General features: G+C 37.4%; 2 protein-coding genes across 2 annotated transcripts; both read right to left on the bottom strand.

Moving 5' to 3' along the window:
- Window positions 1-3,587: 3,587 nt before the first annotated feature.
- On the bottom strand, window positions 3,588-10,201 carry LOC121657111 (myosin-11-like). Its single transcript, XM_042012499.1, has 10 exons — window positions 10,129-10,201; window positions 6,845-9,829; window positions 5,942-6,089; window positions 5,663-5,768; window positions 5,143-5,299; window positions 4,935-5,012; window positions 4,538-4,624; window positions 4,212-4,335; window positions 3,953-4,044; window positions 3,588-3,785 (listed from the first exon to the last, which is right to left on the bottom strand). Exons 2-10 carry the CDS (start codon window positions 9,758-9,760, stop codon window positions 3,735-3,737), a joined length of 3,759 nt encoding a protein of 1,252 aa, XP_041868433.1. The 5' UTR covers window positions 9,761-9,829; window positions 10,129-10,201; the 3' UTR covers window positions 3,588-3,734.
- Window positions 10,202-10,443: 242 nt separating this feature from the next.
- On the bottom strand, window positions 10,444-15,015 carry LOC121657105 (myosin phosphatase Rho-interacting protein-like). The gene is made up of 8 exons (XM_042012487.1): window positions 14,999-15,015; window positions 14,572-14,632; window positions 13,209-13,545; window positions 12,885-12,987; window positions 12,670-12,754; window positions 11,381-11,490; window positions 10,934-11,199; window positions 10,444-10,718 (listed from the first exon to the last, which is right to left on the bottom strand). Exons 1-8 carry the CDS (start codon window positions 15,013-15,015, stop codon window positions 10,444-10,446), a joined length of 1,254 nt encoding a protein of 417 aa, XP_041868421.1.
- Between the last annotated feature and the right edge of the window lie 196 nt (window positions 15,016-15,211).

Raw genomic sequence — 15,211 nt, 5'->3', positions numbered from 1 at the left:
TTCAAATCAAAGTAGAAAAAACCATGTTATGTAGCTCCTTACTCATTCCAAAATACTTACACATACATGTAAGAGGAAAAATTACCAGAGCTGAGGTCCTGTCAGCTGCAGTGTAAACACAACTGAAGTGTATCATCAGGGAAGCAGGCTGCACTCGCATGTCGCAGCAGGCTCTGCACTGGTTGCAGTAATTGATCTTTGCTTGACTAAATGGGCCACTTATTTTTACAGCCTGAGCAGGTGCACCTGTGTACTGGTGTTTTTACATCAGCCACTGATCAGTCATACAGACCTGGTTTGCGGGGCAGCTCAGCTCAGAAGAAACCATGCAGGTGTGTACAAAACATAATCACACACACACACACGCACACACACACCAGTACTTCTGCATACTTGATGGAATGCATAAACAAACTGAAGTAAATTCATGGTTTTCCAGTGAGAACACATACCTACACATACCTTAATTTTGTAATGGAGCAATCCAGGAATAAAATACTGAAGAAATGATAATAACTCACATTTAATAAAGTGATTGATAATTTATTGATGAGGGCTGTATTCATAAATATGTTTTTCATTTTCTGTTTTTGTCAACAGTGTACATAATTAAGAAAGTGATTTTATAAAAATAACTTGTTTGTGTAAAGTGAAAACACAATTTACTTATTAGCAGCTACCTCACCTTTATTAGGACTATTTAGAAGGTAAACAAATGACCAGAGTATGTAATGCTAAACATGTGAAAGTGCTTCCTGCTCAGAAGTGTCAGCATGAACTGGCCTTAATGCATTTTGTTTTTCTTCGATAGCATGTTAAAATGAACATAGGTGTGTTCATAGATTGATAATAAAGGTGAAATATTTTAGTTTAATAGGAAATAAAGCCAAATACTTCTTCTGACATGAACTGTGACCTGGTGGGTGGACTTCCACAAGCATGGTTTTTATCTGCTGCAATTTTGTGAAGTAATTTCATTGCACTTTTAGTAGCAATGGCAAATAAAGTTCTGTTCTATTCTAATTCTCTTCTTGGATGATTAAAGTATTTTTAATTTTACAGATGCAACCCAATTTCTACCCAAAGAAGCTAGTGCTTAACACCTCTGCTTAGATAGAGGTATTTATTTATTTATTTATTTTATTTATTTATTTGCTCTTCACTTCTACAACCAATTAATAGATTTTCATAACGTTTCTTGATCTGTTTCAGGATGAAAAATTGCCCCTGTCTGATGTGAAAACTATGGTGATTTTCAGAGAAGACGCGCTGAAAAGTGTGTATATCATTCCAGCTATCACACACCAAAACACACCAGCTCACAAAAGCTCACAGGTGCAGAACTGTATTTAAGAAAGATTGCATCCAGAATCAGCTTTGCAACTCTCAGTGACAGCGCATATGACTGGAGTTTCACCCTGAGGAGTCACTGGGAAAGATAGATGATATTGGGTTTTAATGAGGTGCAATGTTCCTCTTTCGCCATGTGACTCCAATGAACAGAGCAATGTAAGTCCTCTGAAAGAGCACAGAGGTCTAAAGATTTATGAAAAATACACACACACATATACAGAATTAAGATCACTGGAGATATCAGCCTGTATTTCAGTTGAATAAACTTGTAGGATAAAAGCTTAGCCTATAAATTTCTTGGTGATTACAGGTTTGCACATTTTAAGCTTTAAGGGTTATCTGAGGAAAGCTGTATCATATCTCTGAGTAATGTGAAGCACTTTACTTAAATGTCACCAGCATTCTTAAATGACAGCGTGAAGCAGTGTTATTCAATAAGACAGTCATTCAGCGGCGAGCATATAATGTTTGGGATACATCTACCGTGAGACCACACAGCAACTTACAGGGTGGGTGAGTGATACAGTGGGACTTTTTGGTTCATGTGTTTGGTGATCAGATGCTGGATACCAGTATGTATGTATGGATACCAGTGCAGCAACATGAGATGCACTGTGAGTAAATACTGCTGCCGATAGGAGGCCGTGTTTTTAGAAATAAACATGTCAAATATTTGCTGTTGATCCAATCTGGCCTGAAGCCAACTAAGAAAAAAGTGTTTATATACTTTTCTAGTTAGTTACTATCCTCTCATCATTTTCAATTTACACCAGTCAAATTCAAATATATATTTCTCTCTTATACTGTGCTTGAATGTTTACACTCTGCTAATTTATACATTCATATATATATATATATATATATATATATATATATATATATATATATATATATTTTCTTCATTTGTTTAAAATGTATTTATATGTCATGTTAGTCTGTATATATAAACATCTTTATATATATGTGCTTTATAAATATACCAAAAGCAATATCTGGATAATGTATCGAGCATTCAAAAAATAAATGTTTATGAATAAACAATTGTTTCCACAATTTGTGTAAAGGTTGTGTGTAGTTGACATTTCAGATGCTTATCAGTGATTTTTTAACATAACTTTTCACATGGATTCATGTCAGGTGGTAATTCAGTATATCACCAAAAAACTAAAAGTCTAGAAAAAAACTTTATAAATATTCTTGCATCAGAACAAAATTGACAATTTTACACAATATTAGTCGGAGGGACGAAGCTTTTTCTGTTGTATAATCCTTTGACTTCTAAGCAGGGTATTTTGTTTAGGATGTTGACTTGTTATAGAGTATTTGTACATTTACTTATTAATACTTAACCCTTTGATGCCTAACATGTCATATCTGATACCCTCAGTTTCAGAAACCTGTTACATGACCATATGGTATAAACTTTGCTTAAAACCCTGTTATTGTTGTATATTTGTAATGTTAATAAACTTAAGACTACAGATTTATAAAATTTTAATTGTTTTGCCCATAATTTCTTGTGTTACGTATTTAAGGTTTAAGAGAAGGTGTGTAATACTGCTTCCTCACCAATTTCTAACAGAATCTATGCCTTTTATAGACAAATAATTTTTCGATTTATTTTAAACCTTTTTGTTTGATCTACAGCTTTGTAAATATTTATGTCAACTTGCAACAGATTAAAAAAATCTAGCATTTCCATTGTAAATATTTTTACAGGAATCATGAAAAATGTGGATTTTTAAAATTGCATAGTTTTAGAAATAGTGGAAAAAATGTGAAAAATTGTATTTTATTGCCCTTCAAGAGTCAAAAATTTTTTTCCAACCCTTATTTGAATATATTGACAAAGATGGTTAATTGTCATCTTTTGTTTTGGAAGTGAAATAACTTAGTGTTTATTTTCAAGTTAAGCCTAAGTTTGTTGCATGCGTAGTTTCCCCTGCTCAGAGAGTAAATGTACTATGCTGCAATTTGTGGTTAATAACTTATATAATTGAAGCAATACATATATATCAAAATGAAAACAGCAGGTTGTCAATGAATGATAAAATCCTTGTACAATATACTGAGCTTTAAGGGAAAATATAAAAAAATCTAGCCTGACAGAGTTTATGATTACTGGCAATGAATCTTTCTATTAAAAAAAAAAGTTGTGTTTTTACTCCCCCTGGTGGTGCTGAGATGCTTCATCTCTGTTACAAAGCACACAAAAATAAATAAACTTTTTATACAATAAAAATGTATGTATTACATAATAAGCACAGTGTAACAACAAACATTTCTCTACATGTACAAAAGTAATTCTCCTAAAATTGTTCTGAACCCACAGTAGTTTTACTCTAAAGCATAGACATCAGCAGTTCATCAAATCAGATGAGCTACTCAAACAGCTTCAGTCTTTCATGAAGAGAAAGGCCATCCTTTAAACTCTGAAAGATAATAACAAACACAGAGTTAAAGAGAAGAATTCAAAGGAGATGAAAGTCCAAATCTGTGGTAAACAGGTTATAATAAGAGGTTTCCAGCTGTTTGTACACAGCAAATTTTGTTGTCTGGCATCTGAAATATTAATGTTGATGTTGCAAGTAATTTTTACCTTTGATCTAATTCCTCTTATTTGACGCATGATGGAGGATTTTTCTGTTTTCTTTGCAAAAGCAGATTTGCTTGTGGTTGTTACAGAGTCATCTAAGAAAATGGGAGGGTAGAGAGGAAAGCAAGGGAGAAAACACGGTATGAGTGTATCTTAGCCATGTGCAGACGAATGACATCAGGATTTACATTAAAGTAGGCAGCAGGCATGTTAGGATGTGACATAACATTTTATAATGGACACAAAATAAAAGGTCCCTCACTGAGGCTGTGTCCTGGAGTGTCTCTGCTTGGCGACCAGGTTGCAAATTTGGAATCTTTGACACTCTGGTGGCTTCCATCGATTGTGTTGAGGGTTTTGAGTTTATTCTGCATGTAAACTTTGTCCTGCAACACACATGCAAAAACATACATTAGTCCTCCATTAACTATTAAATCACAGGTGTTTCTGTGAAATATTAGACTTTCATTGCTTAAAGTTTATCCACTATAATAATGAATTGGATTAAGACTGTAAACTCATACTGAACCACTGGAACCTTGCAGTGATTTAATGAGTTTACACTCTTAATTCTTAACTCTTCAGTACCATTCCAGCGATCTCCAACTGCTCTCTGAGAGAACGAGCTTCCTGTCTGAGAAACTGTATTTCTGCCTCCTTCGCTCTCAGAGTCATCTGTAACAATGAAAACACATCTGTTTCAATACATTATAATAAAGTAATACACACACAAACACTTGTAAGAAGCAACAATAAATAGAGATTTATGACACTTTCAGGGGAAATGTGAGACAAAGATAAAGGATAAACCTTATCTTTCATCCATTTTCACAAATGTTTACAAGCTGAAAGACTAGGTTTTAGCTAAGTTGTAAATTGTGTGTATATAAGTATGTGAAAACGACAGACAACAGCAAAAGGTAAGAAACTCTTTTATCACATGCAAAAAAAAAAAAAAACTGTGAGTGTATCTTTAAAGACATACCTCCATCTGGTAGTTGTTCACCTGAGGGGCACCATGTGTTTGATTCCCATGCAGCTCAGACATCTCATCTGTGTCTCTCTGAAAGAGTGAGAAAGGGACAGAAAGAAAATGGATTTGTTCTATTTTATGCAGGCTTTTACACGCTGAAAACATTTGCAGAGAACTGAGCTAAACTGTCTGAGAAGCCTTGAAAAGAAAGTGTTAGCACCTGCTTCTTTTTGAGCTCCTGGTTCTCTTTTTGGTAATGCATCACTGATTTTCTCTCCTCCTGCAGGTCCTGGCTCAGCTGAGAGTTTTCCAGGCATTTCTCAGTGTGCTGAGCTGACAACACCTCGAGCTCCCTGTGCAATAATTGGATCTCCTTCCTGTGATGACAAAGCAGAGCCATGGGTGATGTTGTACAGTTAAGTGAGTTTTAGAGGAAATTGTATTACAAGGAAGTGACAGATATTTGATGAATACCCATAAACAGAATGTAACAAAGCCATTATAAGAGACTGGGGACTAATTTTCCCCATAACAGGATAAATGATAGCTGTAGATTATTTCTGTATTGAAGAAAATTGCAGAAATGTTCAGGCAAGAATATGCAAAACAGGCATTTGTATTAATGTGTAAAAATGAATTATGATATATAAAATTGTTCAGAAAGTCAGTTGGAGAAGAAATTTCATTTTCAAAATGAGCTGACTGTATTCTTAGTTCAGTTCAGGATGTTGGCCTCTCACTCATATTCCATTTGGAGTTCTGTTATGTCTGCGCTTTCTCTGATGTGCTGAGACCATTTGCTTCTCTCCAGCTCCTGTTTATGGGCTCGCCGCATTGCTACGATGGCTGTAAAAAGTAAAACCCATACTCAATTAACTTTTAGGTAGGTATTCATATGAAAACTTGCAAAAATTCCCCACTGGTATATTTGATGCTTGTGTATAGTCAAGTAAACTCTTCATAAGTATCCCCATTAAAATAAATGTGCAAGCAAAAACAATGAATAAAATGATCCTTGCCTGCCATAGTGGCAGCTGTCTCCTCTTGCAGAAGCTGGTCTTTCTCTTTTAGAAGTTCAGCCACTTGCTTCTGGTGCTGTTGCTGTAGGTCTCGTATCAGCTTCCTGTGCATTTCCTCCATAGCAGCAAATCCCTGATCACAAGATGCCTGTTTTGACATAAAGAAACTATTATTTATGCATATATGGAATACATCTTATCTTACAGTTTCTCCATGCTATGCTTGGTGCTAAAAAGATCAAATTAAAAGTGAGAAAAAAACAACAGTTTTGGATTTTGCATGAGTCCACGTTTCCCATTTAGAACAATCAAAACATCACTCAAGAATGGTGCTACATCAGCACCTTGCTGTCTGCGTTGGTACATCTGGTCGTGTGGTGTGTTTTTTTTCTCCTTGAGATTTACTGTTAAACTTTTATTTCCCCCCTTTTAAAGTATTTTTTAATTTAATGTTACTTGGATGATACTTAAAGGATTTCTGCTGATACTTTTAGTACTTTTTAACAGCTGTCATATTTTGTAACCTGCCAACAAGAAAGTTGCTTAGCAAAAACTGTTGCTTGGCAACAGGTGACTGAGCTTTCCAAGCTCTTGAATAAGGCTCCCAGTCTCTGACAGGTAAAGTGATGCCACAGGCAGGTGCAAATCAAAGAGCAAGGTGGAACTGGCATAGGGAGTACGAAATCACTGGTAAGGTAAAATGGACAAGCTTGGAGTCTTGACAAAGACACAGTTGGAACATTGGGAATTAAGTGTCTCACCAAGACAGGAACAGACTATTGCCTCTCTACTCACTTTTCAGACTATTAGCAGACAGAGGGCCAAGATCAAATGATGCTTAAAATAAATCTATATTTAGTTTTTAAAAGACCAAAAATCATAAGAAAGATTTTTTTTAATTACCTGAAGTTTTTCAAGATCTTGCAGGTAAGCCTTTCTCATGGCTACTGCATCAGGTTCCACCAGGTCCTCCGTAGTTTTTCTCTCTGTTACAACTTGGTCTGATAAAGATGAGTCTTTTAATCCGTCTGTGACATGAGGTGTCTCTGTGTCATGTTTGCTCTGTTTCTCCTTGGAAACACAAGACTTGGAGTAGTAGCTATGTAACTGTTTCATCTCCTCTTCATGGATCTGTTGCAACTCCGTGATCTTTTTGTGGAACTTTGTTTCCAGTTTTTGCATCCGTTCTTCGTGATAATCCTCAATCTTCTGTATGTCTTCAAGGAGTTTCTGGTTCCCAGTCTCTACAGATATTATATTTTGCTCAGCCAGCTCAAGTTCTTCTTTTAGTGCATTGTTGTCCTCCTGAAGCTGATATAGGGTGTGATTTAAAGCTTCCTGCTCAGCCATTAAGTTGACATCCCGCTCATCACATAGAGTTTGCAGTTTGTTCTGTAACATTTCACTTTGTTGAAACTCTTCCTCTAAGTCTAAATAAAGTCTGTCTGACAAATAAATTAACTTCACTTGCTCCTGAAAAAAATTCAAATCGGCTGTAGAAGCATTATCACCGGTAATGTCGACACTATCTTCTCTGACTGGGCTGTTGTCATTGCAAATATCCTGGTACACTTTGCGTAGGAATTTAGCCCGTCTCTGCAGCCGAGATATAAATCTTTCTAACCAAGCTCGTTCCTTCTTCACCTTTATCAATTTGTCAACAGATTGCTCTCCTTCAACCAGTTTTGAGGCCTTCCCTGAACCTCTGCTGTCTATCTCCACTTGCTCATCATAAGGAGCCAACTCTGAGGGACTGATATCTGCTAGACCTTCTCTCTGAAGACCCATGTCTTGATTACTTTCTTGAGTCATGCTCTGATGTTGCTGAAGTTTTAAGGCAGCATAAATGAGCTCTGCTTCAACACAGACTCGTCCAATTATATTTTCTAAAGCTTCATCAGTCTCACAGTCTAATCTCCCAGATTCCATCCTTTCTCTGGTTTTTATGACTATTCTTTCAGAGATTATGTTTTTGTAACTGTGTGCAATATCGCTCTCACTCTGTCTTGATATTGAAGCTAGATGGCTAATACCGTCTTGACTCTGAAGGAAAGACACCATTTTTTCTACCACAAATAGTTCTCTAATCAAATACTTCTCAGCACTTGCAATATTATGTAAAGACCATGTATTAGTGAGTTTAGAAAGTATGTCCCTCTCAGATGCTGCTAATTTCTCATCCTTAAGGATCTTGCCCTCTTCTACACTCACGTTATATGAGTCGTGCTGAACTCTCTCTGCATCTTTCTCTCCTTGCTGAAGACATGCAGCAACTGTAGCTAGTTGCCTCTCGAGGTCTGGAATATTAACAAGAGTAGCTTGAATCCTCTCTCTGCAGGCTTGTATGATGTTCAGAGCTACCTGAAACCTCCCAACCAACATCCGGCAGCGATTTTCTGTCTCCTGAGCAAAGCGTTGGCTCTGCTTGGCCTGACTGTGAAGGAGCAGACTCAGGTGCTGGGAAGTTGCTCGACTTTGTGTCAGCTGGGAGCAGAGGTGGGGATCCTGGCAGCTTATGTGACCCTGGTGCTCCTCTAGTCCCTGAGTAATATCTCTCAGTTTCTCCTCTGTTACGAACAGCTTGGTTTCAAGTAACTGGATCACAGACATAAACTTCTCTGCGTCATCTCCTTCGGTGGAAGTGTACTGATTTGACGCCTCTGTTGATCCAGAGCGGGATCTTGCATGTTCATGAGGATCACTGCTGTTTACCTGATTGACATTTGTATTCTCAGACAACTGGAAACTGTCTACCATACTAGCCCTGCTTTTATTTAAAGGGAAAGGCTCAGAAATTTGCTGTTCCTCTTTCTGCTCGACGTATTCTGAAGTCTCATCCCTGAGCTGAGAAAAAGTACAGGTGCAAATTTTCATCGCCTCACTCAGTTTCACCTCTGTCTCCTCCAAGCTATTACCTAAGACTTCCATCTTTAACAACACTTCAGTCAATTCTTGCTCCTTCCTGTCTAGCAGTCTGTCATAGCCTTCTCGTATGTCTTGTGTTTCAGACTCCCTTTGCTGCACCTTGCTTAACGCCACCTGCAATTCTTCACAAGCTCTTTCATAGGAATGCTCCAGATTGTAGTAGTGGGTTTCTTCTGTTTTTAAACGTTCCTGTAGCCTGCTCACCTCCCTGTCTGCCTCTGATAACTGGCTCTGCAACTCCTGACAGCGATGGTCTAGCTGCTCCCTTTCCTCCTGGAGCCGCTGCACAGCTGATACTGTACACGCCAGTTCCTCCTGCAGCTGTCGTTGTGCCTCCTCGATTTCTCTGGTCCATGTCTGAGTCTTATTAAGGCTGTCCACTTGCTGCTCAGCCCTGTTCAGTTTGTCCTGGAGGTCTTGAGAGTGTTGCTCAGCCTGAGCCAAGCTGGCAGCCAAACTCCTTCGTTCTCTCTCCTGACTTGCCTGAAGGAGCATGAGGTGCTTCTGCAGCCGAGCATCCTTTTCAGCCTGAGCCTCCTCATAGGCACGTAACTGAGCTGACATCTCTTGGAGATGTTTCCGCAGCTGTTCAGCCTCTTGCTGGAGACTTTGTTGGCCCTCTAATTCCTGTTGCAGCTGGTTTAAATGGGACTCAGTCTCTTTCCTCTTCTCTTCACTGATGTTCAGCTGAGACTTTAAAGAGGCCATAGAGCGCTCCCACTCCAGCTGCTGCTCTTGGAACTTCTGCCGATCTTGCTGAAGATGAATTTGTGCAAGCGCTGTAGCATCACCTGTAACCAGCAGCTGTGCTTGCTGAGCTAAAAGATCTACTCTTCGTCGTAATTCAGCCTCTCGAGCCTCCTCCTGACTCCTCTTTAGTGTCTCCAGTTCCATACGAAGGTTATGGTTTATCCTCTGCAGTTGTTGAAATGCCAAAGTTTGCTCAGAAGAGGAGTTGGTGTTCTGCAGGACAAAGAGCCATTGTCAGAGACAAATTGGGTAAATTATAGCTGATTATTTCTGCACAAAATTAACACTGAATTTTGTTGCACATATACAGAAACTATATTCGGTCAGTATGATCAGTAAAAATTGCATCAATAATGCTCACAACAAAGTTATTTGATGCTAAAAAGTTAGTGAACCCAAAAATTGTAGCACATTTGTTTATAAATATGAGGTAAAACATCAAAGTTTTACAAAAATTGGAAAAACTAACAACTGCATAACTGTGTGAGTCTGGCATATCTCCTTTATTATACCTGTGGGAAAAATAGTTTTCTTGAATGAATGTCTCTCTCTTGTTGTAGCTCATTCTGCAGATTCCTGTTTAATTGCTGGACTCGACACAACTCCCGCTGAGTTTGTTCCAGCTGTGGAGAAAAGGAAACCAATACTTTTTCTTTTTAATTCAAGTCCATGAATCCAATCTCTGTCCAATCTCTGAAATGCATTTTTGCATGTCTCAAAGAATTTCTTAGAAGACTATTTGTTTCCTATTTGCAGCACTTTAGCAGTTTGGCATAACACAAAATACATTGCATGTTTTTTTTTGTTTGTTTGTTTGTTTTTTATCATTATAAGTGCAATAACAATCTCACCTCTTTGACAAGTTGTCCAGTTTGCTGCTCAAATGACAGAGCTTCATTATCTTCTGTGCATTCAGAGGTGGTGTTAACTGATGCTGATTGTTCATCTTTCTGGGGTGTGGCTTCTCTCTGTGGCAAACTCTGCTCATTTTCACTCTCCCTGTTTGAGTGTTCCTCAAAATCCTCATTATTTGACAGCACAACCTTGGAAGCAGAGCTGCCACATGGGGATCCTTTACCACCTGATGATGATTCTATCCCACCTAGTGCACAAAGAACCACACACAGAAATTTTGGCATGTGGTTGCAAACCAGTCATGAAAAACAAAAAAAAAAAAAAACATATACAAAAACATAAAAATCAGGTAAATTAATAAGTTATTTCTAGAATTTACTGACTTTCAAATAACAAATGTCCATCATAAATTCTAAAACTTGATAAGAAACTGCATGAATGTTATTTTGTTTAACAACGCACCGGTTTGAGCAGTTTCAACAGGAAGCTGGCACTCATGAACACCTTCACCCTCCTCCACCTGGTGTGAAGGACTTGTGGGTGATGGAGGAGGTGAAGCAGCAGATGAAACAGGGAGAAGAGAGGATGAGGAGTGTAAATCAACCAAGCTCTGCTCTCCCTCTGGCTGCTGTATAGCTGTCCTTTCTGGCTGCTGTTGCTGTGAGGCCTCTTCCCACTCACCAGTGCTGTCCTCTTCCAGTTGATCTACTTTTTGCTCTGGAAGGGAGCTGTGAAGAATAAAGAAAATTCTTTACACAAAAGGTGAATTATTAAGCATGACATGGTTTGCAAGAATTAGATATAAACACTTAATAAAATAATTTAATCATGCTAAATTTTTTTTAATATATTCTGTCCATAAAATGAACAACAATGATTTAGTACTTTAAGAAATAATATAAGATCTACCTTGTGGTGTCATGGGTGAGACCGGGCCGCACGTTTTTCAACACTGCTTGGACCAAGTTGCGTTTCATCCCAGAGGTCATTGCACACAGTGAGTACACCCCATCCCTTGTCTGTGGAAACAGAAAGGAGGTTTATTTCAACATTTTTTGCTGAAAGGTCATATTTCCAGCATCTTGCCACAGTACATTAATTAAATGTACCTTTGTCAACTAATTTTACAGAGCTATAAAATTTGTAAAACAAAATCCTATCAAACCCTCCTTAAAAAAAACTTTCTCAGTAAATCACTTTAACTTTAATATATATATATATATATATATATATATATATATATATATATATATATATATATATATATATATATATACACTACTGTTTAAAAGTTTGGGGTCACTTCCCTATTGAATCCCATGGCAAAGTGACCCCAAACTTTTGAACGGTAGTGTATATGTGCATTCAGAGGTGGTGTTAAATCACAGCTGCCATATTGTAATTATCCAATGAAGTATAATATGGTACAGTGTGAAAACTGTTGGATGCATAAGATGATTTCCACTGTATCTGGAAATATACACACAAATAACTAACTTTTAGTTAATTTTAGTTACTTAGCAAACCTAGATAAAGCATCTTATTTGATTTTTTTAATTTTTTTACCATGATTGTTTAGAAAGTAATTTCCCATACATTGTTTACCATGTCCTGAAAGTCCTGAATACATAAACAGCCGACACTGCTGAGGCATCCATCAGTCATGCATCCAGTTTCTAGACCCACTTAATCCAATCAGGAAAGGTCAAGCATAGTTTTTCATTTTGTTTTTATTTTCCTTGCCGTGAATTTCAGATCTACGAATTACACCTCAATATGAGCTCTTAAATTTTATGATTTATTTTTATTGAAATGAATAAGATTAAGACATATTTGGTCCACTAAATCTTGATGCAAAGATACTTGTTGCATTATTCTGTCTTTAAGCTTTTGTTTTATTTTTTCTAATTACAGCCTGAAAACAAATTGTAATATCAACCTTGTTTCTTAATTACCCAGTGAACAGAATTCAATACACACTGTATTTTTATGTACAACATAAATTATACTTGTGCAATAAATGGGAGGAAGCAAAATAAAGAAGTTTCTTATTTTTAACACAGTTAATATTAGTAATGTTTTATGTGGTATAGACAGTCACGAGCAGAAGCATTTCTTGGCATCTATGACCTGCAGCATGACTATCTTTAAGCTCTACTAGAAAACTGTAATATATTTATGAATAAATGTAGCAGTACTTGTTTCTTTTCTTTGATGTTGTGATGATGACATGTAGTGGTGGAAACCAAAGAAGAGGACGATGTCTGTGGCTGACACGAGCTGCTGCAAGTAAGATAAAAGCAGATATTTTTAAAAAGATTATCAATATTCATCATGCATACAGCAATAATTACATTTTACAGAAAAATGAAGGAACATGTAAAAGAAAAAATTCTAAACTTTAACAACTGACCTGAATTGTTCCACAGAGGATGACAGACGGACCGAATCCAGAATTTTTTTCCCTGTGTTTTGACCCTTTTTAACTTGAGACCTTCCAGAGGTTTTATCTGATTCTTTTGTAAAGTCAGCAGCAAATAAAGAGAAGAACATAATCACAAAAAGTATTTTTTTAAAAATGACAGCATACTCTTTACATTACTTACTTAACATCCTCTTTTAGAATTTATTTTTTCTGTTTGGGTAAAAATTACCAAATAATAATAATAATAATAATACAATTTTTTAAAAAGCCAAAACAACTGTAAATAAACATGAATTAATTGAGTAGAATTACCAGTGGATCTTTGGTCAAGTCTGCTGAGTGAGCGGCTGCTTCTCATGAATGGGGCAGCAGAGAGAGAAGTGGCTTGTAGGGATGAGAAGCTTCGGCTGCTACGCAGGCGGAGAGCTGGTTTGGATGGGTGGGATGCTTGTCGATTAACCTGGTGGCCAGCGCCGCCTTGGTGGCTCAGGCTGCTTCTACTGCCACCAAATTTACTGCCAGTTACTGTTGAGTCACCTCCTTTGCTGCTGAGGCTGCTGCTCCTTCCACAACTCACACTGGTTTTAGTTGCACCGCTGCCAGTCTGCTTACCCCCATCGCATGCAGGCACTGCTAATGCTGCAAGGTCCTTTGAGGGGGATAGATAGACAAGAGGGCAGAGGCTTAGTGAGTGTCAAAGAAAATATATTGCCAAAAAGATTAGGTCCTGCACCTCTTTAGTTTGGAGGATGACAGTATTCCAATCACAAAGCGCACACCTCGTGCTCACCTCCTATCCAACCTGAGCTAGTTGACACATGCAATCCAATCACCCCTGGAGAGAGCCTTTTAATCCTGACAAGAACTCTTAATTTGCTTAAGTGCCATCTGACCGACACTGTGACCACAGATAGACACAAACACACACTTTAAACTTAATCACAATTGAGCACTGGAGAGCCATCAGACATAAGCAGCCTATTCCAGTCTCAGAAGAGGAAACCAACTGCAGAGGCAATGAATCTGTGGCTGAACCACATGACAGAAAAATCAATTGAAGGGAGACTAAAGAGTCCTGACTTAGCTTTTTGTGCAGATTGTAACTGCGCTGAGTTGATCTTTAGCCATTTGTTTCTATGTAAATCAAACTAAATGTGCTGCAGAAGGAAGTTGTTTAACCAGTAAAAATGTACAGCATAGATATTTGTCAGTAAGCCTCAAAAACACATCAGAAAACAACTGAACTCTCTGTTATTTTTCTAGATTTAGGGGATCCTTTTAGGACCAGTTAAAACTCAAAACTGTTTCAACAAAACTACAAGTCAGTTGTCTAATATGAGCATTATCTGTCATTTTAATGCTTGTTAAATTCACTGCGATGAAATTTGACCTTTGTGTTAGGCCTGTGCATTCCAGCACATCTGAACAGCAATACTGGTATACAAGGAAAATGCATTTGTATATATCATGTCTGAAGTTTTTGCTTAACCCTTTAGACATTGATAATTGTATAAAATGAGAAATATGACAGTACAATGATTCTTCATTTCTGAAAGTCTTCACATCCGTGTAATAAAACAGCCTGAAAAGTCTCTGAATAAATCTTTGCTGCTCATCAGTGAAAGTCTCACTAAAAGACCTTACAAGCAAAGTAAATCTCAATGGTAGAACTTACCTTTCCTCCATTTTTCTGTGTAGGTTTGTTTGTCTTTTTGTTAACCAGCGTCTCATGCCACCTGCTGTAGATAAGACAGCTTTACATTAGTCATCTTGAAAAGCTCAACCCTCACAACACACTGATGTAGCATAATTTTCAGTTTGGTTACAGTTTGAGTTAGAAACCATTTCAATCCATGTTATTTAATGTTTCCTTGCAGTTTGCGTTGATATTATGTAGATACCATGATGTTCACAACATATAAAAATCAACTGCATGTTTATTTCTAAGATAGATGGTTAACAGTCTGTAAGTGTATTCAAAAGGCCTGAAAATGCATGAAAGCCAGTGATAAGTCAAAGTCACACATTAAGTCAACACATCAAGGTAAATAAATGGGTTTTGTTTGAGGCAACATTTAAAAAATTAATTATTATTGACTTACCTTTGCTTTTTGGACATTTTTAAAGTTATAAAGTGAGAACAAGCCTATTAGAATAAAAGTGAAACCTTCTAGCAGATATCGTTATCCACCTGCAAAAACAGCCCGTCAGTCTGGCAAAAACCTCAGTGAACAAAACGCAAACAGAGACACAACAGGTCTCAAAACACACACACACACACACACACACACACACACACACACACACACACACAC

Source organism: Melanotaenia boesemani, chromosome 2 (assembly GCF_017639745.1).
Source record: "Melanotaenia boesemani isolate fMelBoe1 chromosome 2, fMelBoe1.pri, whole genome shotgun sequence".
NCBI lineage: Eukaryota > Metazoa > Chordata > Actinopteri > Atheriniformes > Melanotaeniidae > Melanotaenia > Melanotaenia boesemani.
The sequence above is the reverse complement of the archived record's forward strand: the minus strand, read 5'-3'. Positions and strand labels throughout refer to the sequence as shown.

What these genes read in the sequence shown, in the direction of transcription:
- LOC121657111 (XM_042012499.1), bottom strand. Translation starts at nt 9,760, where the DNA reads ATGGAACTGGAGACACTAAAGAGGAGTCAGGAGGAGGCTCGAGAGGCT. An exon ending in AGGAGCTCAAAAAGAAGCAG is followed by an intron (nt 5,013 to 5,142) that starts GTGCTAACACTT and finishes TCACTCTTTCAG; the next exon opens with AGAGACACAGATGAGATGTC. An exon ending in CACTCCAGGACACAGCCTCA is followed by an intron (nt 4,045 to 4,211) that starts GTGAGGGACCTT and finishes CCATTTTCTTAG; the next exon opens with ATGACTCTGTAACAACCACA.
- LOC121657105 (XM_042012487.1), bottom strand. An exon ending in CTCACCCATGACACCACAAG is followed by an intron (nt 11,200 to 11,380) that starts GTAGATCTTATA and finishes TATTCTTCACAG; the next exon opens with CTCCCTTCCAGAGCAAAAAG. An exon ending in TGTTGAAACTGCTCAAACCG is followed by an intron (nt 10,719 to 10,933) that starts GTGCGTTGTTAA and finishes TTTGTGCACTAG; the next exon opens with GTGGGATAGAATCATCATCA.